Below are 27,690 nucleotides of genomic sequence, written 5' to 3'. Positions count from 1 at the left end.
TGGGTGGCTTTGTGAAAGAAAAGGGACCTGAGCATTAAAGAATGGAGATTTGATTGGGTGCTGACAAGTGAGGGGAGGTGTTCAGATCATGGGGAGTAGTAGTAGTTGAGAAAGGAGACAAGAATGAGTAGCTTTTGTGGAGGAACACAAGGAAGGCAGGCCTACTATAGAAGAATTAGGTTGGGTAATACATTTTTTTAATTTTTAAAGATTATAATTATTTTTTTATTTTTTAAATATATATATATATTTTTTTACACAGAACACAAAAAGACAGACACACACAAAGACGGTTGGTTACAAGACTCAAGATTATAATTCTTTTTAGATTTTTTTGGTTAGTTACAGATGGTAGAATGGGAGGTTGGGTAATAATTTAAGGGGAAAGATACTATATAAGTAAGGTTTGTCCAAGACCAAATGTGTGCCTTATGTTTATATATCTGTCTGATCAATTTAGATCAAAACACTTTTTTTTTCCTCCTCTAAAACTACCAGAATGTGCTAAAAATACTTTCCCAGTATTGGAGTCACTGTTAAAAAGGGTGGAGTGGGTAGGAGGGGGAAACTGCTGGAATGGACTTGAATTTAGTGAGTAGAAATGTCATCTGAATTGAATTCTTAACCCTTATTTTATTTTGATTTTCACTTAGGGAAATCACAGTCATCCATAATGACCCAGAGAGCACAGAATATGTACACAGGGAATTGGCTTTGCCGAAATTAGGCAATCGAGGACGTGATTTGGCTAGCACATACTAGCTAGATTTAGGTTTTCAGGGAAACCAATTCACCATGTCAGATTCATCTCCAGACTTGTCTCTTTTAAATTATTAGGAAATTAGTAGTAATCGTTTCGTTGGAATCAACTTCTTTTTTGAAGTATTTGCATTAAGATTGTAAATGCTGTTTCAAAGAACTAGTTGTTTTTAAATGTGATTATTTTTATCCTTGTCTTTTCATGTCAACATTTATGGCCATAACCATTTGTTTATTTTTTCTTTTTTCTTCCTTTTTTTTTTTTTTTTTTTGAGACAGAGTCTCACTCTGTTGCCTGGGCTAGAGTGCCATGGCGTCAGCCTAGCTCTGGCTGGTCTCGAACTCCGGGAGCTCAAACGATCCACCTGCCTCGGCTTCCCAGAGTGCTAGGATTACAGATGTGAGCCATCACGCCCGGCCTCTTTCTTTCTTTTCTTCCTTTCTTTCCTTTCGTTCTTTTTTAAGACAGAGTCTCACTCTGTTGCCCGGGCTAGAGTGCCATGGTGTCAGCCTAGCTCACAGCAACCTCAAAACTCCTGGGCTCAAGTGATCCTGCTGCCTGAGCCTCCTGAGTAGCTGGGACTACAGGCCCGCACTACCACTCCCAGCTAATTTTTTCTATTTTTAGTTGCACAGCTAATTTTTTCTATTTTTAGTAGAGGTGGAGTCTCACTCTTGCTCTGGCTGTTCTTGAACTCCTGACCTCAAGTGATCCTCCTGCCTCAGCCTCCCAGAATGCTAGGATTATAGCCGTGAGCTACCATGCCCGGCCGGCCATAATCATTTGATGCAATGTTTAATAAAAGTGTGATAAACACCTAAGTTAAATTTTTTTCTTTTACTTTTTTTAGTAGTGGTAACTTATGTTTAAAAATAGGCAAACGTCTTTGGCAGACTTTTTTAAAGCATTTCTCCATTTGCTACGAAATTGTTTTCACTCTTAAGTTGTGTTTCTGTTTTTCTCCTATTGTAAAGTGCAGTTCTTTGCATGTTCTAATTTGCCATGACGTGGTCAAGTGCTGTTTCCTTCCTGTTGCTCACAAGCCTTTGCTAGAGATAAGGATATGTTTCAGTGCATTAAAAGAGAAGCCACTGAAGACAGGCTTAAGCATGGTAACTTTTAAAGCGTTCTACTTATCAAAAGCCTTTTTAAAGAACAGAAAGAATGGGCTTTAATTTCTGATTACTTTAAAAAGCTCTTAATAGTTCTTAGTAACTTTAAATGTATTCGATTTTTAAATACTTGTATTAGACCTAATAGGGATGTTTTCTGAATGTTTCTATTAAAGATGAAAATACATTATGAAATTTCTCATGGAGTAGCAATTTCTATGTATGTAGTTTGCTGGGTTGGTGGAATGAACTAACCCATATGTCCTTTATTACAATTACAAATCTCATTTTTATTGCTGGGTGGTTTTTTGTCTCTCTTTTTTTAAAATATTGAGTACTTTAACTGCAGTTTAACTTGGGGAAGGAAGAAAAAGGCATCATTTTCAGTTATGAGAGGTGATCTTAGCAGGAATGAAGTCTTCAAAGAAAATACATAACTTTTTTTTTCCCTTTAAACCTGTGTTCATTAGTCATGTTGCTTTTATTTAAAAACATTAACCACCACCACCAAAAAAAAAAAAACCGCTTTGTAGATACTGCCCTCTGTATCAGTTGTTATATTCTAAATGGGTGATTGCTTTTTTTATAACTAACTTAAGCTTTTGTTTTTTTAGGCCAAGAAGCTTCAGAGAAGAAAAAATCCAGAAAAATTGCTTCAGCTTGGAGTAGAATATCAATGAACCAAGAAAATTTGAAGCATCTTCCCTGAAGAAAACCTGGGTATACAGTAACTTCACAGACTCAGCTGAGAGTTTTTACCCAAAATTGGTCACTGGACACTGTCTGCTGCCTGATACTTGAACCTGTGTGGAATTTTTCTCATGTGGATCTAAGGGGAATGCTTTATTATGGCTGCTGTTGTCCAACAGAACGACCTAGTATTTGAATTTGCTAGTAACGTCATGGAGGATGACCAACAGGTATGATGAGATCCAGAGAAAATTGGGTTTTAATAAATTTATTATGATTTTTCCATTTGTAGCAGAAAGTGATTTGCTTTAAAGGATGGTAGAGAAACTTTGTTGAAGTAAATGTTTAGAAATTAAATATTTAGAGGAAATAATGTTTTAAGTGCCAGTTAATTCATTAGGTTATAAATCTTATCCTTAGCTTTGATGTGGTAATAAGGAAGTAATACTTTTGGGGTTCAGTTTCTTTTTCTGTAAAATGAGACTTAATAGTAAATGTCTCAAGTGATTATTTCAAAGTAATTTGAAAATTTCTAGAGTTATACTAACTTTTAATGCATGTAGTTAATATTTATAATCATGGGTCATTTCTTCAAGCAGAGGAAACAATGTTAGCAGTCCCAGAGTCACGCATCATTTCAGTCTAAAGCATGTGACTCTTGAGGGAAGTTGCTTAACCTTCTCTAGGTCCTCATCATCTGTAGAATGAGAGGATTGAACTGAAGAATTTCTAAATCGGTTTTCATTGAATTTATACAAGATGTACAAATTACTGTTTTCAGAATATAATAAAAATCTAAGGGCTATTGAATAAAGCATCTAAGATTAATTCTAGTTCTCCACTCCCACCCCCCAAAAAAGGGCTAGGGGGAGGCTAGGGTTTCTGGGGATTTTATAGTTTACTTCATTTTTTTAAAGCAGGTATATAGGTGATGTGGGAAAAATAGTGCAAGAGACTCAGTGTACTAAGAAAAATATTTTGAGAACTAGTAGGTTTAAAATATGATGTATTACTGAAATAAGCCTAAATACCTAACTTTAGTAGGCCAGTTATATAATATGTCATGGTTTTATTCTAGAAACATAATTATTACAAAAAATAAAATTGATTTTTACTTTTGGCAGGATATTATGATTTTTTAGCTGTATTGTCCATTGAAGTGACAGGCTAAAAAGTGTATAAATTTACAAAAGGTGAGAATTTGGATTAAGTTGCCTTAAAATGGAGATGAGCTTTGATTAGGGAGGAGAAAAGTTTCAGAGAGAGGATTGCTTGGTCCCAGTTAAAAATATATTAATAGTGCTATGAATTTAGTCTAGAGACAATTAAAAAGATATTTTAGAAGAAGAAAGTGTTACGAATTTAAGACAGGATGTTTATGTGTATATTAAGGTTTGAAACAGTATGTTTACTATCCAGCCCTCTTAGATGAAAGATGCTGTTATAGATCCCGTACTTGATGTGGTGAGTTTTGATCTCAGGATGTGGCAGCAGAGGACAGAGCTCTCAGCTGCTCACTGGTATGCACTGGTACAGTGGCTTTGATACTCTTCTGACCATGAGAAATGCATTTTATGTTATGGCATCTATGTAGCCTTAAAAGAGTTTTGAAAACAATACTTACACACCTACCATATATACGAAGCATTTAGTTTATTTTGGAGAGGTTATTTATGTCTTTGGAAAGGGAGATGGTGCTGTCAACATGTACATACATGTATTTTCTTAAGTTATTTTTATCTAGCAAAATGAATCTATATTCATTTTGTGCAGGTATTGTAAGGATTTTACAAATATTAACCATTTAAGGTAAATACTAATATCTCCATTTTATGATGAGGAAATTAAGGCATAAAGAGGTTAAATGACCTGCCTGAATGCATACAGCAAGTAAATAGTGGTGCCTTGATTAGAACATAAGCAATCTGACTGTCACTAATGATGTTTTGAATATTCCTGCAATGATGTGTGACAGTCTTACCATATTATAATCATTGTCAAAATGTTTGAAACTGCTGGCCAGGTGTAGAGTTCTTCAGTCTGTGGCCATGAGTACAGAAACCTGCTTTACAGGAGGGTAGATCCTGTGGTGGTCTCGTAATTAGCATCTTATCTGACTTGTGGCTCTACTTCCTTGTTTGTTTGCTTGTTAGTTTAATTTGTTTTTAATATAAAAGTAATAACTGGCCATTTATAAAAGCAGTGAACCTAATACAAAGATGTATAAAATAGTAAAATTTTCTCTTCACCTTTACTTTCTAATCTTATTCTCCTGCCCAAAAGAAGCTAGTATCAACTATTTGTGTATAATTTTTTAGACATAGGTCTAAACAAATGAATAATGTACATGTATAATTACTTACAGAGGTTGTTTTTTAAGATGCAAATGAAATTATGCTAAATCATATTTGTGACTTGGTTTCACTTAATGTATTATAAGTGTGTGTGTGTTGCATTTCCTTGACTGCTAGTGGTAAGGTAGTAGTTTATCGTTTGTGAATTTTATTCTAAATTTGAATTTTCTTTGAATTATTAATATCCTTCTGCCCAGCAGGAGTTCTTTCTATATTATGGATATTACATTAGAAGCATTGTTTTCTAGCTAATATATTCTGCAATTAATGGTTAACTCTCTTCTCGTGACAACATGATGCAAATATTTTTTCCCAATCTGGTACTGTCTTTTAACAATTTTACATCTTTTACCCTATAGAAATTTCAAATATTTTTCATAAAATTTATCAATATAAATTGATAATATTACCAAGTTTTTGACTTTTTTTTGCTTCTGCTTAAGAAAGCTTTCCTTACCCCTAAAATTATTAAATAGTCTCTTTATATTTTCTTCTAGTATGTTTCATATGTTTAGCTCCCCAGTCCATCTGAAGTTTATTTTTGTATGATGTGAGATAGTCACAATGTGATGACTGCTCTCCCTTACCCACAAATAGTGGTGTTAGCCTTTAACTGTTTATTGAGTGTTTTATATTTTTCACACCAAAACTGCCACCTTTGTTATATACCAAATTTCCATATATACAGAAGTTTTGAACTTGAGAATGTATTGTTTTAATTGAACTGTTTTTATATTGTGCCAATATCACATTGTTTTCATGAATATCACTTTGTAAATTTGATATCTTATAGGATATCCCCTCCTCCCAAATTGGGGTAGGTTTTTGAATGAATTTCAGTGTTGGCTGATTAAGTTACATTAAAAACACTGTTGGGATTTTTACTTTTCAAAATTAAAAAGTATTTATATCTTTTCATATAATTTATTGTGTTCTATGATCCTATATTGGTTGGTTCTTTATAACATCACTGTTTGAGGGCACCAGATTAGAATATATTTCTTGTTTGCAGTTATGGTCTGTGGTTATAAATATTATAGTCTAAAGAAAACAACACTGTTAATGCCGGGTTGCCAACACTCTGATAATTTTCTCTTATTCAATTCATACTCTTTCAAAATTGCTTGGAACTCTTGGGTGGAGATGGCGGGGGTGGGGTTGGGGTGTTGGAAAAGAAATATCAGCACTGTTGATGCTGACAGTTTAAAACTCTGTTCTTGCTGTCTGTTGTAACATGGGAATATTTGTAGCTGAAAATGAAGTGCTCAGTGTTGAAATGCAATAATAACCTTTTATACGAAGGTGTTTTGGTTTGACCTTATTAAACAGGCGTGTTTGCCTATTGAATGTATGAGAATAAGAGAAAAGCTGATGTCTATGGATATAAGTTTCTAAAGAAGGAAACTTGACTATTTAATATTCCAGGAGCTACTTTAATGGAAACCAGCTAGTAGTTGAATGGTTTTTTTTACAAGTTTGATAAATCTTTTGGTATTTTTGATATATTATTACATTGTATGTTTTTTCAGTTGTTGGTTTTAAAAGCAGAACTTCTGGCAAATCATTTGTGCTTAATAGACTTAGGTCACCAGAGAGAAGCTTGTTTTGACATGCCTGGCAAAAATGAACAAGTAGAATGAGTATTTTTATCGAATCTCATTATAACAGATAAGAAGGTGGTCTTAGGACTTTCTTTCCTAGGGAGTAAACTGGCTTTCTCTGACTGCTAATTCCCGGAGGTTAAAGGATAACAGTGCCTTGCTGTCTTTTAAACAAGCTGCCCAGTGATTTTTTCCTGCAGTGCTTGGGAATCACTACTCAGTGTAACAGGGGTAAACACAAAGTGCTGTGGCTACAGGGAGTGGAACAACTGACTGCACTGCAAGGTTGGGAAATCTTTACTGTGGAAGTTGCAGTTAAACTGGATCTGACAAATGAAAAAGAGGAGGAGTCCCAGAGCGGTAGAATGTACCAAAACTTTTGATGCATTTCTCTTGACTTCTTAATCAGTCCAAACATCTTAATTTATAGTTAGAAACTTTCCCCAGTTTGACTGTGTCACACTCTTTTGTTTCTTGTATTACATATTTTTGCCAGCCTCATGTGTAATTTTCCCAGATGCTTTCCTGCTTCATTTCTGTTTGCTCAGGAATAATTGCTCACATTTGCACCTGTTGCATGTTTAAGTCTAATCATCTTTCAGGGACTTAGAACAAAACCTACTTATTCCAGGAACTCATCCTAAAACCTTCAGGAATTGACAACTTTATCCTGTTCTTCCTGTATCATTTATTGTCAGTGTCACACATTTACTGTGCTAAATTTTCATATATGCATTGCTAATTTCCCCAAATAAGTGCTAAGTTACTTAAAGAGATTACCTTTTTCTCCCTTAATATTCCCAAAGCATATAATATCATTGAGCCCTCTTAAAGATTTTTCTTCTTCTTAATCTGTTGATGAAATGATCTGTTTTATAAAATAGATAAAAATTACCTTTTGGTAAAATGATCACACACACTGTGATACGTGTGTGTATATATATGTATATAGTCATTCAGTTATGGCGTTTATCACATCAGAAGATCTTTGAATGATAAGAAGTGATTCTTGTTACACAACTCTCTTGACTATAGTATATATTTTCCAGGGACCGATTATCCACAGTTAGTGCATGGGCAGTGTGGCCATGTCACCACAATTCCAAGGCCAGAAACAAATATTTCTGAGTCTTTTTTTCTGATAGTACTTTGAACTATTGTACATGTTTTGTGAAAATCACTTTTAAAAATTGTCATTTAAATTGTAAATTAAAATCCATTAAATAACAGTATTCACATTTATTGAGTAAATCTGGTTGGTGGGCATGTGGATGCTTTTATTTTTCTCTGTAAGTGGTTATATATTAAAATTGTTCCCCCCCCTCCCTAAAATAAACTAACATCCATATAGAGCTTTTCCTACTTCTTGGGAAAATCCTTCAAATTGCAGAGGCAGTTTTTGGCATGATTGCATTTTGAGACTGAGGCTGTGTGTTGTAGATTGAGAAAATGTACATAAGAGTATTAATCACACCAGACCTGCCATTTTTCAGCTGGAATGGTAAGATTCTATTAGGTCAGAGATTAAGTGCACCTCATAAAATAGGGTGGAAGGAATTAGTTGATTGTGTTCTATGTGTAACTTATTCAGCACCAGTGATTTGGAGGGCAGGAAGCTAGAATGGTGCTACTCACCTGTACCTGGAATCAGTGGATCGTCTGTTATCTATATAAAATTCCAGGGTCTACCTGCTTTGGTCGCCTTCTTTTGAAATCTTGGCAGATCAGATTTCACAAATCTCATTATAAAGTTGGCCATTTGTAAAACTCACATACAGAAGTTGCTTGTTTCTTTTCTGTGTACTTGGAAGAGTCTTCATCAAAGGAGTTATGTCAGAAAAACCCCGAGGTACAAACCTAATTGCTTTCTGGGGAAAGTCTGACATTGCATAAGGCCCAGGCATTCTTCAAGTTAAGTGGAGGGATGGCCCAGCCTGTGGCCTAGCTTACCTCCCTGCCAACTCTTGGCAGCAGGAAAGCTGATGGTTATTATGAAAGCAGAGTTGGTGAGGGGAGCAGGAACTTATTTCTCTCTTTTGCAAAATCTCTCGTTAACAGACCCCCCCCCAAAGCCATCATACATAGGCCCCGATAACGTCCTAAAAATGCATATAGCTGAGATCATCACATAGGGTAGGACATGGGCTAGATGGGCTCCAGAAACATTCAGTGATGAATTTCAGTAGCCAGTGTTTACTGAGCATTTTGCTTTGTGCACTGTGCTTTACAGGGATTATCCTATTTAATTCTTACAACAATCTTAAGAAGAAGTAAGTGCTCTAATTCTTACTTTACAAAAGAGTAAAGTGAGGCTCAGAGAAAAGAAGCAACTTGCCTGTAATTACATAGCTCTACTAAGTGATAAAGCTGGGAATTGTAACCCAGCCTGTGCCTTCAACCACTTTCTATTTCCTTTTCTTTTCTTTTTCTTTTTTTTTTTTTTTTTTTTTTTTTGACACAAGGTCTCTCTCTATCACTCAGACTAGAGTACAGTGGCACGATTAGAACTCACTGTGACCCTGAACTCTTGGGCTCAAGCAATCCTCCTGCCTCAGCCTCCCTACTAGTAACTAGGACTACAGTCTTGAGGTACCTCACCCAGCTACTATTTTTTATTTTTTTGTAGCACTCAAACTCTCAAAGTGCTGGAATTATAGGCATGAGCCACCTTGCCTGGCTTTAACCACTATTTGAATAATGTTAGCCACTGCTATATGCAGGTGGCAAAAAGGTGGTTTCGAATGTGGAAGAATTATTGTACTTTGCATTTATGATTTTAGTAAAAAAGTATATTTAGTTGATTTATTAGTGTAATTACAGGCAGACAGTCTTTATGCCTGGTGTACCTGTGTTTATGCCTTTATTTTTTTTTAATAAAAAAAAGCTTTATTATTGGGCAGGTGGCCTGCCACAGCATGCCACTGACCATTCTGCCTCACCTCTTAGTGCCCCCTTGATGCTCTTAGCTGAGTGTCCAGTGAGGCCCGAAGTGGTAAAAAATAAAATAAAATAAAAAAGGTTTGTTGCAGTATAACTCACATACCACATAGTCCACTTATTTATCACCCTAAAAAGAAATCTGTACCCAGCATTAGTGTACCTGAGAACCACTAGTGTACTTTCTGTCTTTGTGTGCTTGTCTATTCTGGACATTTCAGACACAGTAAATGGAATCATACAATATGTAGTCTCTTGTAACTGGCTTCTTTCACTGAAGCATAGTGTGTTCTAGGTTCAACCTCGTTGTGCCATATGTTAGTACTCCATTCTTTTCATTGCTGAGTAATATTCCATCGTGTGGAATATGTATATACCATATAGATATACCACATTGTATTTATCCATTCTGTATACTTTTTTTTTCATTCTGTATACTTTTTAAAAGAAGACTATTTTTATTAACAAGGTTTGTATTGGTCAGTTTTTTATTGCTAAATTTTTGTTGGCAATCTCTGTTCTCTCAGAAAGTACTTAGTCACCGAAACAGCCGTGCTGGGTAAAAAAGGAAATTAGTATCTCTGTTGTTGTTTCTAAATATACTGTTTTATTAAAAACAACAACAACAACAACAAAAAACTTTCCCCTGAACATTTGATGTCTTTGATGTATATTAGTTTTGCTATGTAACCTTGAAAATTTTTGTCTCCTTTCTATTTCAGTTAACACATAGCATATTAAGATAAGCAGTTGTGTAAACAGATAGGCTTACTGGCCTTAAAAAGAACAAAAGGGTCATCTTCTACATTGTTTAAAGAGTACTGATGAAGATAATGTCCTTTTATTTATTTATTTATTTTTTTTGAGACAGAGTCTCGCTTTGTTGCCCAGGCTAGAGTGAGTGCCGTGGCGTCAGCCTAGCTCACAGCAACCTCAAACTCCTGGGCTCCAGTGATCCTTCTGCCTCAGCCTCCCGGGTAGCTGGGACTACAGGCATGCGCCACCATGCCTGGCTAATTTTTTATATATATATCAGTTGGCCAATTAATTTCTTTCTATTTATAGTAGAGACGGGGTCTCGCTCTTGCTCAGGCTGGTTTTGAACTCCTGACCTTGAGCAATCCGGCCGCCTCGGCCTCCCAAGAGCTAGGATTACAGGCGTGAGCCACAGCGCCCGGCCATGTCCTTTTATTTAATGAAGTAAAAAGGAAACTGGTTGTTAATGGTTTGTTAGAGTATCAGTTTAACAAACCATATCCTCTTAATAGTGTTCATAAATGTAACATGCCTAATATTCAATAAGCTAGAATGCAAGCAGGTTTTTTTTTTAAGATACCAAAATTGTCAATAGTAGGGCTGTTCTTTTAGAAATTTGTTAAAGAATTATTTTTGGAACTGCCACATTATAATGTAATGATTGGCAAAACACTCGTGAGCTTGTCTGTTTAACCTGTTCCCACCTAATGTGACATTGAGAGAAAGCACCCAAGGTATAAGACAGGACCAGGGAACTTACTAGCAGGATGGTATGAAGACTGAAATTAGAGGAGATGTTTCCCTCCTAAAGAGCGGTATTTTAGTGACAGTTTAAAGATTTGTTATATGTTATGGTTTTTCATGAGTTCTGCATTTTCAACATTGTACTTTATTCTGTGGCATAGGGAAAACAAAAACAAAAGCATTTAGAACAAACTTCCAGTATTCTGTAGGAAAGCAATTACTGGGAACCTCAAGTAACTGTAATCTCTTCTCTCCCCTTTCCTACCTCAACACATAAACACATTCAGAAATAATTTGATATTTAAAGACTTAGATGGAAGATGATTTTTAAAAAAGAGATTGATTAGTGTGCATCCAGTCTAACTGCCTATAGCTTGGACATAAATATTGAGTCATGAAAATTGATGTTCTTGTCAATTGAGAGTCTGTGTAATGTGGCATAAGAGTATCAGTTTGGGAACCTGGCTCCACCCCTTCCTAGCTGTGTGACTTTAGATGTGTTTTTAAATATCACTGAACTTTATTTCTTCCATCAAAAATAAGAGTATTATCTTCCATGGTTATGAGCATTAAATGTTTTTGCAAAGCATTTTCCAGGAGCCTGGGACACAGGAAGTAGTCAATAAATGTAACAGTTGCTGTTGGTGCTGTAGTCATAATAATGACATGAGTTAAATCAAGAAAAAGCATCCAGGATGTTGTCTTGCACTGTATACTCTATATTGCACAATTGTTTTGAATAAGTGAGGTAATGGAGGCGATGTCTGTGACTTACATACCATTTATACAAATTCATTCAGCTGTTGTTTTGTTCTGTTTTCTTATTTTCCCTTTGGTAATCCAGAATGGCTATCTTGATTCTAGAATAAGCCAATAAACTTGTCACTCAGAATTTTAAAAAATCTGGTAGATTCATCCCGAAGAGGATTCATCCCATTTCCTTTAACATTTCCATTGCGTTTTAAATTTGTTTTGACATAGTTTTTGACCTGTCGTTCAGTTTTTTTGGTGTAATTCTAATTTCTGTCTTTGCATATAATCAGGTATTGTGACTTTTCCATTTTGAGGAGGCTCTTTTGTAGCCAAACTGCCTATATTTAGGCATGCCTTGCCTGATTTTATTCTATGACTTGTACGTATCATACAAGATTCTTGTCAGAGTCTATCTTTTAGAAGCAGAAACTGTTCCTTTAATTATGATTTTATTTAATTTCTTTGAGTTATGTAGAATCTTCATATTTAAAACATTTATTAATCTGGTAGGGATTCCTGTGATGTTTATTATCTACTAAGTTTGTAAGTAAACATATTTAAGCCTGGTTAAAATTTACTACTTTCCCCTCAAATCTACCTGTTTCTTTACCTCATAACTAATTCTGTTCACATATAGCCATACACACACACACACACACACACACACACACACACACACACACCACCTATGTATTAAGCTTTTAAAGTGGGTACTCTAATACAAAAACTGATTATTTTCATTGGTTTTACTTTTTGATATGCGTGGCCAAACTGTAATTTATCCTGGTTAAAAAAAATAGGAGAATCTGGGCAAAGACTAAAGAAAGCCAGTAGTCATGAAAGAGTTACACTAGGATTAGACTTGGTTAAAGCAACTACATGGGGATTTACATTGGAATTTCAATAGTTATCTTGGAGAAGTCTGAAAAAAAGACCATTTCACTTAGATCTTTGTATTTTTGGTGGTTCTATGCAGGCTTTTTCAGAAAGACTCATCCCTACTGGAGCCAACAGAAGTAAAACAAAGTTGTTTCATCTGTGGGTCTAATATAATGTTAGGAAGATAACTATCGGCTGGGGTGCAGTGGGTCACACCTGAAATCCTAGCACTTTAGAAGGCCAAGTTGAGAGAATTGCTTGAGGCCATGTGTTTGAGACCAGCCTGACAAAAAGAGTGAGACCCTGTCTCTACCAAAAATAGAAAAATTAGCCGAGCATGGTGGTACGTACCTGTTGTCCCAGCTACTCAGGAGGCTGAGGTAGGAGGATCACTGGAGCTCAGGAGTTTGAGGTTGTAGTGAGTTATGCTGACGCCACTGCATTCTAGCCTGGGTGACAAAGCGAGATGCTGTCTTTTTTTTTAAAAAGAACAAAAAAATAACTATCTGTATGACTTTTTTGAGCTAAGTTTTAACTGAGATGAAACTTTCATTATGACTATAGTTTATCTGTGGGATCCCGTACTTATAGTCTGTGGTAGTCATGAAACTTGTGGTCTCTAGGGTCCTGGCTGGTTGACTAGTGTCATTAATATAGTGATGTTGTGGGAATTACGTGGGAAAAGCCATATGAAATACTTTTGTAACATAGTAACTATTTCCATCATCATCACCACATTAGTAGTGCCATTTAATTCTATTTTATAGTTCATTATGCTGAAGAACCCTCAGAGATAGAGACTAGAGAACACCTTTTTTTTTTTTTTTTTTTTTTTTGAGACAGAGTCTCGCTTTGTTGCCCAGGCTAGAGTGAGTGCTGTGGCGTCAGCCTAGCTCACAGCAACCTCAAACTCCTGGGCTCAAGCGATCCTTCTGCCTCAGCCTCCCGAGTAGCTGGGACTACAGGCATGAGCCACCATGCCCGGCTAATTTTTTATATATATATCAGTTGGCCAATTAATTTCTTTCTATTTATAGTAGAGACGGGGTCTCGCTCTTGCTCAGGCTGGTTTTGAACTCCTGACCTTGAGCAATCCGCCCGCCTGGGCCTCCCAAGAGCTAGGATTACAGGCGTGAGCCACCGCGCCCGGCGAGAACACCTTTTTACACACAGCTGTATAGTGAGTTTTTTTTTTAAAGATGGAAGTACTTTGATTATGTTAATTACCAGAGACTTGAATCCCTTTTCCCCTATATCAAACCACATAATGTAATATTTATCTGTGTCATGATATTTATAGCAGGTATATAATCCAAATACCTAGGATATTGAAGAAAGCCAGTGGGAAGTGAGGAGACTAAAAGAGACATGTATTTATATTTTATACCTTGATGCTGCTTTGCATGCCATCCTCTAAGCCAAGAAAACGTTATTTGCTTTAATCTTGAGTACAGTGTAAAGATAACACTGCCTAGCATTTTACACAGTGCTTTGTAGTTTACAGAGTCTTCTCTGCATGCACTTTCTTACAAATCACCCTATGATAGAGATAGTATTCTTCCCACATTCTGTAGTATATTGTTCCCTTGAATTTGTTACTGGATACCTGGAAGACCTATATTAGAATCTTTCACCTATAATAGATTAGTAAGGAAGGGTTACAAAGACACCCAGAATAATTGCTGATCAAAATAAGCTAGCTTATTTACTATAAATATATCTGGATTATAATTCTGATTTGCTAACATTCTTTTTTTTAATTTTTTTATTTTTTTACTTTTTTTATATTATGGGGACTAACATTCTTTTAGAGTATCTGTTAGTGGATAATTTGCCTTATTAGCCATTCCTTGTGGCTAATGTGATCCTCCCACCTCAGCCTCCCAAAGTGCTAGGAATATAGGCATGAGCCACTGTGCTTGGCCCTTTTTCTTTTCTTTCTTTCTTTCTTTTTTTTTTTTTTTTGAGACAGAGTCTCACTCTGTTGCCCAGGCTACAGCCTTTTTCTTTTATTATTTCTTTTTATTTTACTTATTCTGGGGGATGGACTTGTTAGATCCTTTGAGCTAGTACATTGAAGTATTTTTAAGTTTTTGGAATGGCAGTAATCTAAATTTGGTGCTTTGTTTGAAATGAAAATGCTCTAGTAATAAGAGAAATTGAAGAAATTGCCAGGGAACAATCTTTACATGCATAAAATTGGTAGGTCCAAATAGTTTCATGGATGGGTTATTTTAAATTTTAATGAACTACTGAAATAGTTTCAGTTCAGAGAGAGTTTCCTAATTCATCTGTATGAAGCCAACATAACACTGATACCAAAACCTGGTGGAAAAAACATTAGATTGAGCTCTCAAGATGGATATTTTGTTTAAATATAATAATGAGCGAATATTTATTGTCTCTTACCCTTGTCAGATTCTGTATGTGATATGCATTTTCTCTTTTGATCTTTACAGTAAGCCTGTATGGTATGACAACTCTTGTTATCCCCATTTTACAAATAAGGAAAACCTTTATAATGAAGAATCTCAGAGAGGTTGAATGAAGGAATGAATTTTGCCCAGAAACACACAACAGTAAAGTGACAGCACCTGCATTGAAATTGAGTGTCTGACTTGAGGGAGCCCAAACTCTTAACCATTGTGCTAGGAAATAAAGATAAAAGAACCTAAAAGGAAAAAGAGAATATGGAAGAATATTAGGTAAATTGTCTTTTATAGTGATTATACCTGGAATAAATGAGAGTTTTACTCTTTCCCAAATACATGTTTGCATTACATTTTTAAAAATTAGATTCATACGCTACCCTTGTAGTCAGAGAAACTGTGATGTTTTTATAATTTAGATCCATGTATTATTGGGTAGTTAGGTACTGCAGCTACTTAGACTTTACTGCCTGCTTTGTAAAACTACTTTTTATTTTCTTTTAAAATAAAGAATAGAAGGTGTTTGTAAGGGTCTTGACTTAACAGATATATTTTCATTTGCAGATAAGGAAGCTGTTTTAGTAGCAGATTTTTTAAAGTATGCAGAGAATTTGGCTGTGAAGAATTCTTCACAGAAAACTCTGTGCTGGACCTTGGAGATCTGTTGCACAATCCTACCTCGTTTTATGTAATACATCAATTCCTGAAATCATTTAAAATGCACTTTGGCTGGGCACAGTGTGTAGCAGTAGTCCCAGCTACTCTGGAGGCTGAGGCTGAAGGAGTGCTTGAGCCCAGGACTTTGAGTCCAGCCTGGGCAACATAGCATGACCTTGTGTCTAAAAATAAATAAATAAAATAATTATTTTTGAAAAGTAAAGAAAAATAAAATGCACTTTAGAAATTGGTAGTAGTGGTAGCCATTGGGGAGAGGCACTCTATGGAGAGGGAACAGTGGTGTTATATTCTTGGAATATATGTATGTTTATGCATAATTATTCCCCAAAATAATTTTTTAAAACAATCTGGGGGGACTTGTTTAAATGATTTCAGAATTTTAATTTTGTTAACCAGTCACCCTAATTTTTTTGTGTTTATCCACCTAGATCCACAGTGTCTAGAGATTTCCATTAATTTTATTATGGTTTATATATGGTAATAAAGGAATGCCATAATAGTATTTGATCTGGTCCCAGCCTCTCCCCCCTAACAGATTTGCTTCTTTTCTACCTCTGCCTTAGAACAATGCTCAGAACTGAGAGAAACTAGAGAAAAGTGTATTGAAGACATTTTAAAGTTCTATTTGTCCCATCAGATGGATCTCTGCTTTTTAAACTTCTTATTGAAGTATAGCATAAATACGAAAATATGCACAGTACACAGTTTAATCAGTTTTCATAAAGTGAACACACATATGTATTAGCTTTTGCTTTTAGTTGAAGCTAAATGTTGTTGCTAAGTGTAGATGGTTAAATTTTTTCACCAATTTTCTGAAAAGATCATTCTCAGTAAAAATAAAACCAAAACCATTCTTGTCAGTTTCAGATTGTAGTAAACCACCTTTTAAGAGTGTTTATTTCTGTTTAAATCAAATGTTGAAGGACTTTGATCATCAATACTGATTGCTTACTATATGCCATGCATTATAACAAGTGATTTGTTTACATGTTGTTTAATTCTTACAACAACTCTATTAATAGAAGATATTCTTTTTCCCAGGTTGGAGTGCAGTGGCAGGATCACAGCTCACTGCAGCCTCAAACTCAGATATTTTTCTTATTTTGAGTAGACACAAAAATTTAGGCTTAGAGAGGCTGTATAGTTTGTCTTGAGTTCAAATACCCAGGCTGTGGGTATTTGGCCTTAAAAAAGAGCCTGAGCACTTATTGTTGCACCCTGTTTTCATCATGTGTATATGTAGTGCATTTACTTCTTGGTAAAATATTATCAGATCATGTCATGATAGCGTGAGGTGGTGGGTTTTTGTTTTTTAAATCAAAGGTGAAGGAAGTCGTTTGAAGAATAAGTCTGAAGTCCTCAAAGTGGTGTCCTTTCATAGAATGAGGTGTTGAGGCTTTAGTCCGATTGGAAGGCAGAGCACAGGAATTTGACTCAAAGGTGTGTTTTCATAGCAAGTGCAGTGTGTAGTTTGTGTGTTTATTGGAGAGGCTTTGGAGTAGGAGGAGATATTGAAGACTACAGGAGGAGTTAAGGCCCCAGACTACTCTTGGTATCCTCTTGTCTTGATGCAAAGATATGGTATGAACTACTTGAAGGTGTGCTCATTTCATACCAGCCTCAAAAAATAAATATCTGCTTTGGGGACATTTTTAAAAATAGTTTTTTAACTTTGTGTTTTAGGAAAACATTTTATAGGTATTTCATTTTAAGCTATTTCATAGAGGATCTTGGTAGGATGTTTCACAATCATCATGTACCAGATTGAGCTGTGCTGTTAGCAAAGCTTGACAAGCAAGTTAGGTGAAAGTTCTTGTGCTTTTTTATATCCAAAAACTTGTTTAACAAATTCATTAATAGAGTTGGAATAATGATTCACAGTTTCTTTAATATCCATCTACAATCTTGGATTATGGTATATTGAAGGAACAAGCATACCTAGTTAGAGGAGTAACATGTTGTACCGTTTACATTGGTCACTTCCCTTCTCTTTTTGTCTTGATGGTATTGCCACATGTGCGATCAACCACAACAACTGGAAACTATATAGTGAACAATGTTGAAATTTGGGGAACTATCTCTCTCCTGCCCAAACTTGGTTTTATTTTTATTATTGCTGCTAAAAAGTTTGCTAAAGTTTTGCTTTCAACACATATCCTAAACTTACCTGTAATTAATAGAAAGGAGACATTGGTGTATGTATTTTTCTCTCTGGAGCTATAAAGACCTTCAGGAAAGTTACAAAACAGTTGAAAGTTCATCACTATAGTTTAATTTGCTTCTAGAAATTTAGACTTTGAAAAGTCTGCTCTTTCACAGATTTTAAATCTAGATCTTCCCTCTGTCTTCCCATGTTTTGTGATTTGTTTTGATTCTGTTCAGAAAATAAAGGGGGAAATAATCTGCAGGTGCCAAACCGCAAAAGACATAATATAAAAATGTAATTGTTTGCATTACTAGAAAGAACCCCAGATAATGGCATGAATAATTAGAGTTGACTCAATTTAAGGAATTCAATTTTAAATATAATTCTTTAAAGCAGTTGTTCTAAAGCCTGGATGCAAATTGAACCCACCTGAGTAGCTTTAATATCAGGCCCTGGTCACACCCCTAGATATTCTGATTTATTTATTCTGATAATGATTTTTTAAAAATTGTTCTCAGTGTATACCCAAGGTTGATGAGCACTGGTAGAATTTAGTGAAGTTCCTCCATTCAAATAAAAGGCAGAAAAGATGTTTAATCTAATTATTTAAGTGATGAGAGCTTTTAGAAGTATTTGGAGAGTCATTTTTTAAAAAGAAGTAGCCAGCCCAGTGGAATGTAATGTTTTTGTTAGAGCATCAAAGAAGTATTGACACCTTCATATCTTAAAAGTAGATAACAGTACATTTTGCTGTTGGGAGTGTGGCTATTTTATGCATACCTCTGACCTTCCTGAAGCTCTTCTTTTAAATAAATCTTGGAAAGGATCTGGATGAAATGGTTTAGAAAAAACTGAGATGGATAAGATTTGATGGTCTTCAGCAAAGAAATCTGAAGAATAATATCTGATCTCAATTCAGAAACAGTAATAAAGTATATGTATCTTTTTCACTGTGAACTATAAAAGTTATTTAGGGTTGAGGGAATCAATTGTCAAATGATAAGACTTAAAGCCAAATTAAATCGAGTCCTATTATCAGTTGAATTGTGTACACGCATGTGCACACACGCACACATACACACACACACAATTCTTGTATTGAAATCCTAACCCCTAGTACCTCAGAATGTGACCTTATTTGGAAATAGAGTCGTTGCAGACATAATTAGTTAAGATGAGGTCATACTGGAGTAGGGTGAGCCCCTACTCCAGTATGACTGGTGTCCTTATAAAAAGGGGAAATTTGGACACAGATACAGGGAAGACCCGTGAGAACATGAAGACTAGCCATCTACAAGCCAAGCAGAGAGGCCTGGGACACATCCTTCCCTCACAGTATGCAGAAGGAATCAATCCTACCAACACCTTGATTTTCAGACTTCTAGCCTCAAGAGCTGTGACACAATAAATTTCAGTTGTTTAAGGGACCCAGTATGTGGTACTAAGTCATGTCAGCCATAGCAAACTAATATAAGTCCCGATATTTTAACTTTTGCAATTTTACTATGTCTTTATTTAAGAAGTAGAGAAACTAGTTCTCTGTAATATATATTTTAGAATGTGTAGTTAGCGTTCATGGATTCCTGATGACTCATACTTGAGCCAGTTGCTAGTCAGAGGGGCAGTTTATTATGAGCCCAGATCAGCAGGTGGAGTTTCTGGAATGCACATCCTCCTTTCATTTATGATAATGGAGGGGGAGAGTTTTCCCAGTTACCTGGGAGGTGTTTCCTAGATGTATTTTGCACATATAGATTCAGGCCTTTTACCTAACTATTCATATTATGAGGATCCAAAAATTGATCTTTTTCTTGTATATGGATTAATAGCACCCTGGAGAAATTAGAGGTGAACAACTTTTAATATATATCCCCATTTCAGTGGACTAGAAAAAAATGGACCATGCTTTTCATGCATGATAAGAGCAAGTGCCTCAGAAGGAAAAGGCTGTATGGCCAAATTAGGAGTGATCCTGGAAAGTACCCTGCTAACCAAGAGGAACTGGCTCTGCTCATGAGAAAGTTTATCACAGACTCAAATTTGTGAAGCCCTGGAAAAAATACTATTGAAAGTCATACCTCCCCCCTCAAACACAGCTCCTTGCCTATTCTGGTTTTCTAAACAGTGCCAAGTAAATATGCTAATAAAACAAAACTGTACCATGTTTAAGGCTAACTATAACTGTACAGGTAAAGAGCATGGACCTTCGATTTGGTTCAAGTTGGGGTTCTACCCCTTGCTAGCTATATGCTTGCAGTAGATTATTTCCCTTCCCCTTGCCTCCATTTTCCTGTGTGCAAAATAGATAGTCCAGCATATCTCCCTCATAGGAATTTGCAGTGATTAAATTGAGCGGTAATCTTTTGTAAAGCAGTGAGCAAAATGCCTGGTGCATATTGAGTGCTAATAAATGTTAGTTAATAGCAATAGCAAAGGCAGCAGCTATGTGGCCACGGTGCATTCTACTCCCTCCCCCAATTGGGTGCATAAGAATGAATAATCCCTTCTCTTATAATGTTATAAGCTCAGATAGTTTTAGAATCCATGTTAAAATACATCTTAACAAAGCAAAACCCAAAAGGGCCCTTAGGATCAGCTGGTGCTCTTCCTTCATTTAGAGGTAAGAAAAATGAGGTCATGACATCAGAGTTGGAGAGAGCCCTAGGTCTCCTGGTTCACAGTTTTTTTTAAATACATGCTGCCTTCTAAATCACAGAACCATGTGTCCCTTTGCAGTCATAATTAACCTTTTGCTTCAAAGGAAACATTTTTCTACTTTTGTAGAAAATGTGTTTGAAATTTTTCTTAATAGTTTAAAAATTCTTTGAACTGAAATTAAAATGATTGTTTAAAGCAGATTACAATATGCTTGATTGTGTATATACTGACTGTTATGGAACAAAGAAACTGGTAACGATGGTTGCCTCTAGGAAGGGCACTAGAGTAGAGGTGGCATTGATTGTAGTGGTATCTGACAAGGTGTTCCTGAGACCTGTGAATTCTGGGGAATAATCACAGGTTAGCAGACTAGGACAAGGCAGAAAGTAGTGACAAGTTTCCATGGTTCATTGAAACTTGGGAACTGTAGAGATTCAAATATTGGAGGTATCCTTTGTAATGTCCACTTTCTTATTATGCTTTACCCAAATTGCAAAAGCCAAATAGATTTGGATAGGGAGGAATACCTCGGTTTCTTTTGCGCAAGGACTGTTCCTGTGAATTGCATTTTACATGCTTCCGTCTTTGACTTAGTGTGTGATCTTGGATAAGTTTCTTGACCTGATTCCTCCTCATGATATCAATGGATGGAGAGATGAGCTCTGTTCTTACCTTGTGCAGAGGGTTGTTGCAGCATAAAATGAAATCATGTGAAAATTTACTCAACCCTGGGCTAAGCCTTGTTAGAAGAGTAGGAGCGCTGAGCTCCTAGACGAGATGTGTTTTAACAAGTGCATGTTTGTGCTAGATTGGATTGCATGTATACTATTCACCTCTCAAAAGAGAGAAAGGGAAGGCCAAATGACTTTGCTTTAAACATTTTATATTTTCTCTATTGCTTCTGTGTGCAGAGTATGTGTTTTACAGTATAATTTTTTTTCTGTTTTTGGAGACCAGTGTCTTGGCACATTGCCCAGGCTGGAGTGCTGTGGCCATTTATAGGTGTGATCATAGCTCACTGCAGCCTCAAATTCCTGAGCTCAAGCAATCCTCCCTCCTGAGCCTCTCAAGTAACTAGGATTACAGGTGTGTGCTACTGCACCCTGATTTTTGAGCCTCCTAGTTTCCACAAGTTTTAAAACTTGTTTTATGATTTGAAGAGCCAGTTACTTTTGGCTAACTTCCTCTTTTCTGAAACAGGAAGAAACGTTTTGAAATAAAACGATTCAAATGTGTTTCAGGGTTATTACCCATAAATTTCAGAACATAGGGTAACATTCTTGAAGGCAAAGATAGTATCTGTTTAGCATCTATGATATATATTTAATTTAGGTAATTAAATTCTTATGATAGTAATATCTAACTTCAGTTCTGTAGACATATTAATTTTAAAATATTGAGGCTGCTGGCCAGGCTTGGTGGCTCACACCTGTAATCCTAGCACTCTGGGAGGCTGAGGCGGGATGATCACTTGAGCTCAGGAGTTCAAGACCATCCTGAGCAAGAGCAAGACTCCATCTCTACAAGAAATAGAAAAACCAGCCGGCGTGGTGGCACTCATCTGTAGTCCCAACTACTCAGGAGGCTGAGGCAGGAAGATTGCTTGAGCCCAGGAGTTTGAGGCTGCACTGAGCCATGATGACGCCGCTACACCCTAACCACTGTCTGCCAGGGCCTTGGTTTTTGACTTTGCTGTTTTGTAGAAGGATTCTGAAAGAAAACCAATAAAATGCACCCCAGCTAAAAAAAAAAAAGGGGGGGGGGACAACAGGATGAGACTCTGTGTCAAAAAAAAAAAGAAAAAAATGTTACTAAAATTTTTAAACAGAAAAAATTATTGAGGCTGCTTAATTATAATGAAACCATAAATATTTTCAGTACAGCAGACTTAAGGAAAATAGTAAAGTTTCTGGGTGATGTGGTTTGCGCCGGTAGTCCTAGCTACTTGGGAGGCTGAGGCAGGAGGATCACTTGAGTCCGGGAGTTCAAGGCTGTATTTCACTATGATTGTACCAGTAAATAGCCACTGTACTCCAGCCTGGGCAACATAGTGAGGCCTTGTCTCTAAAAAATAAGTAAATAAAAGAAAATAAAAAATTTTTAAAAGAGCCAAGGACCTAACATTATTATCTATAAGTAGGAACTTTTTCTTAGATTTCTTACACTATCTTAATTAACTGAGTGATCAAAATTAAGGTGGGCATGGTGGCACAGGCCTATAGTCTTAGCTACTTGCTTGAGCCTAGGTGTTTGAGTCCAGCCTAGGCAACATAGTGCATCCTAATCAATAACTAAATGAATTAAATAATAACCCCAGGAATGGGACAAATAGATATTTTGAGCCTCCTAACATGATGTATTTGAAAGGACATAACTTTACTTCTTTGGTCCTAGCAGAAATGCAAAGTGAATCTAATCATGAGAAAATATCATACAAACTCTAATTGGGAGACATCTATAAAACAATGACCTATATTCTTTAAAAGTGTCAAGATTATGAAAGATAAAGACTCTCAAGAACTCTAGATTAAAGGAGAAGAAACTGTTCCATGTCAAAGGAGTTGTCAATAAGAAACACGATATTTACTAAATGAAACCTGTGATCCTACATTAGATCCTAAACCAAAAAAAATTTTTTTTCATTTTTTTTAAAGGATGTTACTGGGAGAGTTAGAAATTTAAATGAGATCTGTAGGTTAGATAATAGTACTATATCAATGTTACTTTCCTGATTTTAATGATTGTGCTTTTTTTTTTTTGAGACAGAGTCTCACTGTGTTGCCCGGGCTAGAGTGTCGTGGCATCAGCCTAGCTCACAGCAACCTCAAACTCCTGGGCTCAAACAGTCCTTCTGCCTCAACCTCCCGAGTAGCTGGGACAACAGGCGTGTGCCACTATGCTGGCTAATTTTTTCTATATCTTTTCAGTTGGCCAATTAATTTGTTTCTATTTTTAGTAGAGATGGGGTCTCGCTCTTGCTCAGGCTAGTTTTGAACTCCTGACCTTGAATGATCCTCCCACCTCAGTCTCCCAGAGTGCTAGGATTACAGGTGTGAGCCACGTGCCCAGCCTGTGCTATCTTATATAAGATAATATTCATATATTTAGGAAATGAACACTGAAATATTTAGGGTTTAAGAAGCAATTACACCATTTTCAAACAATTCAGAAAAAAATTTGAGTGATAAATAGATGTGATTAAATGTTGAAATTGGGAGAATATGACTAAATGTAATGGATGATGAATGTGAATTTTTTGTGCGATTTTTACAGCTTTTGCAAGTCTGAAATTATTTTAAAGTAAAAAGTTAAAGGAGGCAGTAGCTTAATGAGGTTTTTGCCACTAGTTAACTGATAATTGAGTAGGTTGTTAAAAACCTTCTCTGGGTCAGTTTCCTTATCTATAAAATGAGGTGGCTAGCCTACATTAAATTTTAGGGATCCTTCCAATTCTAAAATTCTGTGACTTTATAAGTAGACATAGTAGCAGTAACTTATACCCTTAAAATAGCCATGCTTGAAGAGGACAATAATAGAAAACGAAAGTAAATTTTCTCATTTGAGTCAAAAGGTATTTTTAAAACCAGGCCTGTGTGCCAAGTGACAGCATAATATTTATTAAGCTCACAGATGCTTTTCTGCAAAAGAAATTTTAATAAAATTTTATTTAATTGTACATTTTATTTGTATGCCACTTCTTGGTTTATGCTTATTCATTAATGTTATCTTATTGGATTTTTATTTAGTGTCATTTAAAAAAATGTACTTTTATAGGATTACCCAATGAAAACTTGGTTGTTAAGACCCAAGATGATTGATAATGAAAGTTTATTTGTCCTTTTTTTTTTGAGGCAGGATCTCACTCTGTTGCCTAGGCTAGAGAGCAGTGAGATTATAATAGGTCACTGCAACCTCCTGGGCTCAAGTGATCATCCTGCCTCAGTCTCCCGAGTAGCTGGGGTTACAGGCATGTGCCACCATGCCTGGCTCATATTTCAATTTTTGGTAGAGATAAGGTCTTGCTCTTGTTGCCCAGGCTTGAACTTCTTGCATCAAGCAATCCTCCTGCCTCAGCCTCCCAAAGTGCTAGGATTGCAAGTGTGAGCCATCATGCCCAGCCTAGAAGGATCGTCAAGATACAAGTAGCTGATGATGTAAAAACTAAGTCAATATCTAGTATAAAATATTTTTCAGCTGTATTTAACAAAAGCAAAACTTTAATTCTTTGTTTTCCCACCTCTTCCCAACACCTCCCAGCTTGGTGATCCAGCTATTTTTCCTGCGGTTATTGTGGAACATGTTCCTGGTGCTGATATTCTCAATAGTTACACTCATCTAGCCTGTGTGGAAGAGCCCAATGACATGATTACCGAGAGCTCACTGGATGTGGCTGAAGAAGAAATCATAGACGATGATGATGATGACATCACCCTTACAGGTATGTGTGTCTACGGGGGACCTTGCTGCAGTAGTTTTAGGCAATGTCCCAGTCCTGAGGTTTGGGGTATACAAAGTCCTTACCTTAGTTTTTAGTAACTTATTTGCAAAAGCCTAGAGCATCACCTGGAAAAGGAAATGACATTACTGTCTCATCTGCTGTGTTTTGTACTGCTTTGTCACCTCCCATTTCTTCTTTCCTAAATATATTGAGATGAATGTGATAAAATAGGCATGTAACAGGAACCAAATCTACTCAAGTCATCAACTTCACTGAATACTTTGTTTAAGAGGTAGGGGGTCTCATTGTATTGCCCAGGATAGATTCAAACTCTTGGGCTCAAGCAATCTTCCCCCTACCCCACTCCACAGCCTATAGCAGGGGTCCTAAGCTTTTTAAACAGGGGGCCAGTTCACCGTCCCTCAGACCCTTGGAGAGTGTGCACTGTGGGCCCGGGACTAGTCAGCTCCTAAGCAGGACAGGCAGCGGTGGCTAAAACACCCTGAGGGCCGGATAAATGTCCTCAGCGGGCGGCATGTGGCCTGCGGGCCTTAGTTTGTGGACACCTGGTACAGAGTAGCTGGGACTATATGTAGGTGAGCAGCACTACACATAGCTCACCGAGTACATTTTTTATGTGCCTACCTCTGTATTCCTGAGACCAAGTTGTTTGCAAGGCAAGAGGTAGAAATGTTCTTATACTGCTACAGGAAGCAAAATAGTAGGCCATGACCCAAATAAGGTCCTTCGATTTATAGAGGGTTTCTCTTCTGGTTCAGTCAGAACTAGAAAGATATTTTAAACTTGAAGAGTAGACTACATAAAATGTGAGGGTAGTGGTAATCATATTTTCATCAGTTTTAGAAATTAGTGTATCCTTTCTATTTTTGTGCATTTACATTCATGTATCTTGGCCAGAGATGTTGGGGATATTTGAGAAATTTAATTATTTAGAAGCAAATATTTTCATCTGTATTCATAAAAGAAAGTTTACCAAAAAAAAAAGCATAATGAGGTATATCTGTAGATTTCATCTTGGCAAATACTGTGGCTGCTTTGTCTCAATTTTACCTTAGTATATAGCACAGGACCTTAGGACTGAATATTAAGTCTAGATGTAGGTTCTGGTCTAATTAAGAAGTTAACATACGACATAGTGACATTTTTGATCAGAGGGGAAAGAAAGAATGACCTGATACCCATTTGGTGGGGGAGAGAAAAGAAAGTTAGATTTTACCTTAATCATGCTCCAAAATATCAAAGTAAATCCAAATGGATTACAAATGTAATATAACAAATAAAACCATTTAAAAAAACTGTAAAGGGTTGAATATTTGATTTTAAAGTAACAAAGGATTTTGTATGCATAAAAATTAGGAGAAAAGTATAAAAGGAAAAAGGTGGATGACTTTAGTGACAAATATTGAAAACTTGTTATGCCAAAAAACAATATAACTGAAATAGATGACAAATGGCTAAAACTATTTACAATTTACATGGTAGATAAAGGGTTAATGTTTTTAATTTATAGAGAGCTCTTACCAATCAGTAACTACCTTAAGTTGGCAAAGAATTTGAACAATCATGTTAATAAATGAAAAACTTATTAAATATTCAGTAAGTATGACCAAGAGAGATATTTTATTTATTAAACAAATAACCATTTTCACCCATCATATTGAAAAGATGACAAAAGATAATAAACAAAAAGACGATAGTTTTGTGGCACAGATTTTAGGACCGAAAGAATAGAAATTGGGCTGACGTTTTTGTCATAACACCAAAAAAGCTCTGGGTGTGGTTATGTTTGTGGGTGGTATAGATAGTCTTATAGATGACACATAAAAATAGAGACTGGAAAGGGAACGAAGAATTGTGAGTTTCTGTTTTCTATCATGTGGAAAAACTAGACCAGGAACATTGTTTTAGGGACTCATGCTAGAGGCTAGCTGTAGCTGGGGGAAAGAACACAAGGTTGATTTGGAACTGAATAAAATTGCAGTTATCTTTAGTAGTAAATGTGATCATGATAATCAAAATAAATAATAGATCAGTTATTGAGTGCTTGCTATATGCTAAGCCCTGTGATAGTTTTTTAAAAACTTAATTTTGAGTTTTTATTTTTGGACTTATAAAAAAGTTACAAAAGTCGTACAAAGAGTTCCCTCGTCCTGCATCCCCTAATGTTAACATCTTATGTAACTATGGTACTTTTATAAAGAACAGGAACTCAAGGCTGGTCACGGTATTATTACCTAAACCTAGACCTTATTTGTCTTTCACCAGCTTTGTACCAGTGTTCTTTTTCTGTTCCAGGGTCCTGTTCAGAATTTCACATTTCATTTAGGACTTATTTTTCCTTAGTCTCTGCCAGTCTATAACAGTTCCTGTCTTGTCTTGTCTCTGATAACTTTGACTGGTTGAGTATTTTATAGAATGTCCCTCAATTTTAGTTGTGTGATGTTTTCACATGATTGGAATGAGGTAATATATTTTTTGTCAAGAATACCACAAAAATGGTATTTTCTTCTTTTCAGCACATCATATTAAAGTAATAGGTTTTTGTTAAAAAACATACATTATCCTATTTATTTGATTCTCATAATGGAAAACTGAAGTTAGGTTAAATTAAATGATTTGTCTAAGGTCATATACCAAGTGGCAAAGCTCCCATTTGATAACATTGGTTAACATTACCTAATTTTTGTGTTCTCTGTTTTTTTTATTTTTTATTTTATGTATTCATTCATTTATT

At 36.0% G+C, this 27,690-nt stretch overlaps 1 protein-coding gene across 4 annotated transcripts in view; it reads left to right on the top strand.

The window, feature by feature from the left end:
• ELF1 (E74 like ETS transcription factor 1) overlaps window positions 1-27,690 on the top strand; it is a 99,820-nt gene that overhangs the window by 50,403 nt on the left and 21,727 nt on the right. For 2 of the 4 annotated variants that reach the window (XM_012764977.3, XM_076009411.1), the window contains exons 2-3: window positions 2,487-2,792; window positions 24,755-24,935. In XM_012764977.3, the coding sequence (XP_012620431.1) occupies window positions 2,721-2,792; window positions 24,755-24,935 (253 nt within the window). In that variant the 5' untranslated portion in view covers window positions 2,487-2,720. Of the gene's footprint in view, window positions 1-1,014; window positions 1,873-2,486; window positions 2,793-15,045; window positions 15,292-24,754; window positions 24,936-27,690 lie in introns of those variants that run through there. The other 2 variants (XM_076009412.1, XM_012764978.3) reach the window with 2 other exon arrangements.

Source organism: Microcebus murinus, chromosome 13 (assembly GCF_040939455.1).
Source record: "Microcebus murinus isolate Inina chromosome 13, M.murinus_Inina_mat1.0, whole genome shotgun sequence".
NCBI lineage: Eukaryota > Metazoa > Chordata > Mammalia > Primates > Cheirogaleidae > Microcebus > Microcebus murinus.
The sequence above is the reverse complement of the archived record's forward strand: the minus strand, read 5'-3'. Positions and strand labels throughout refer to the sequence as shown.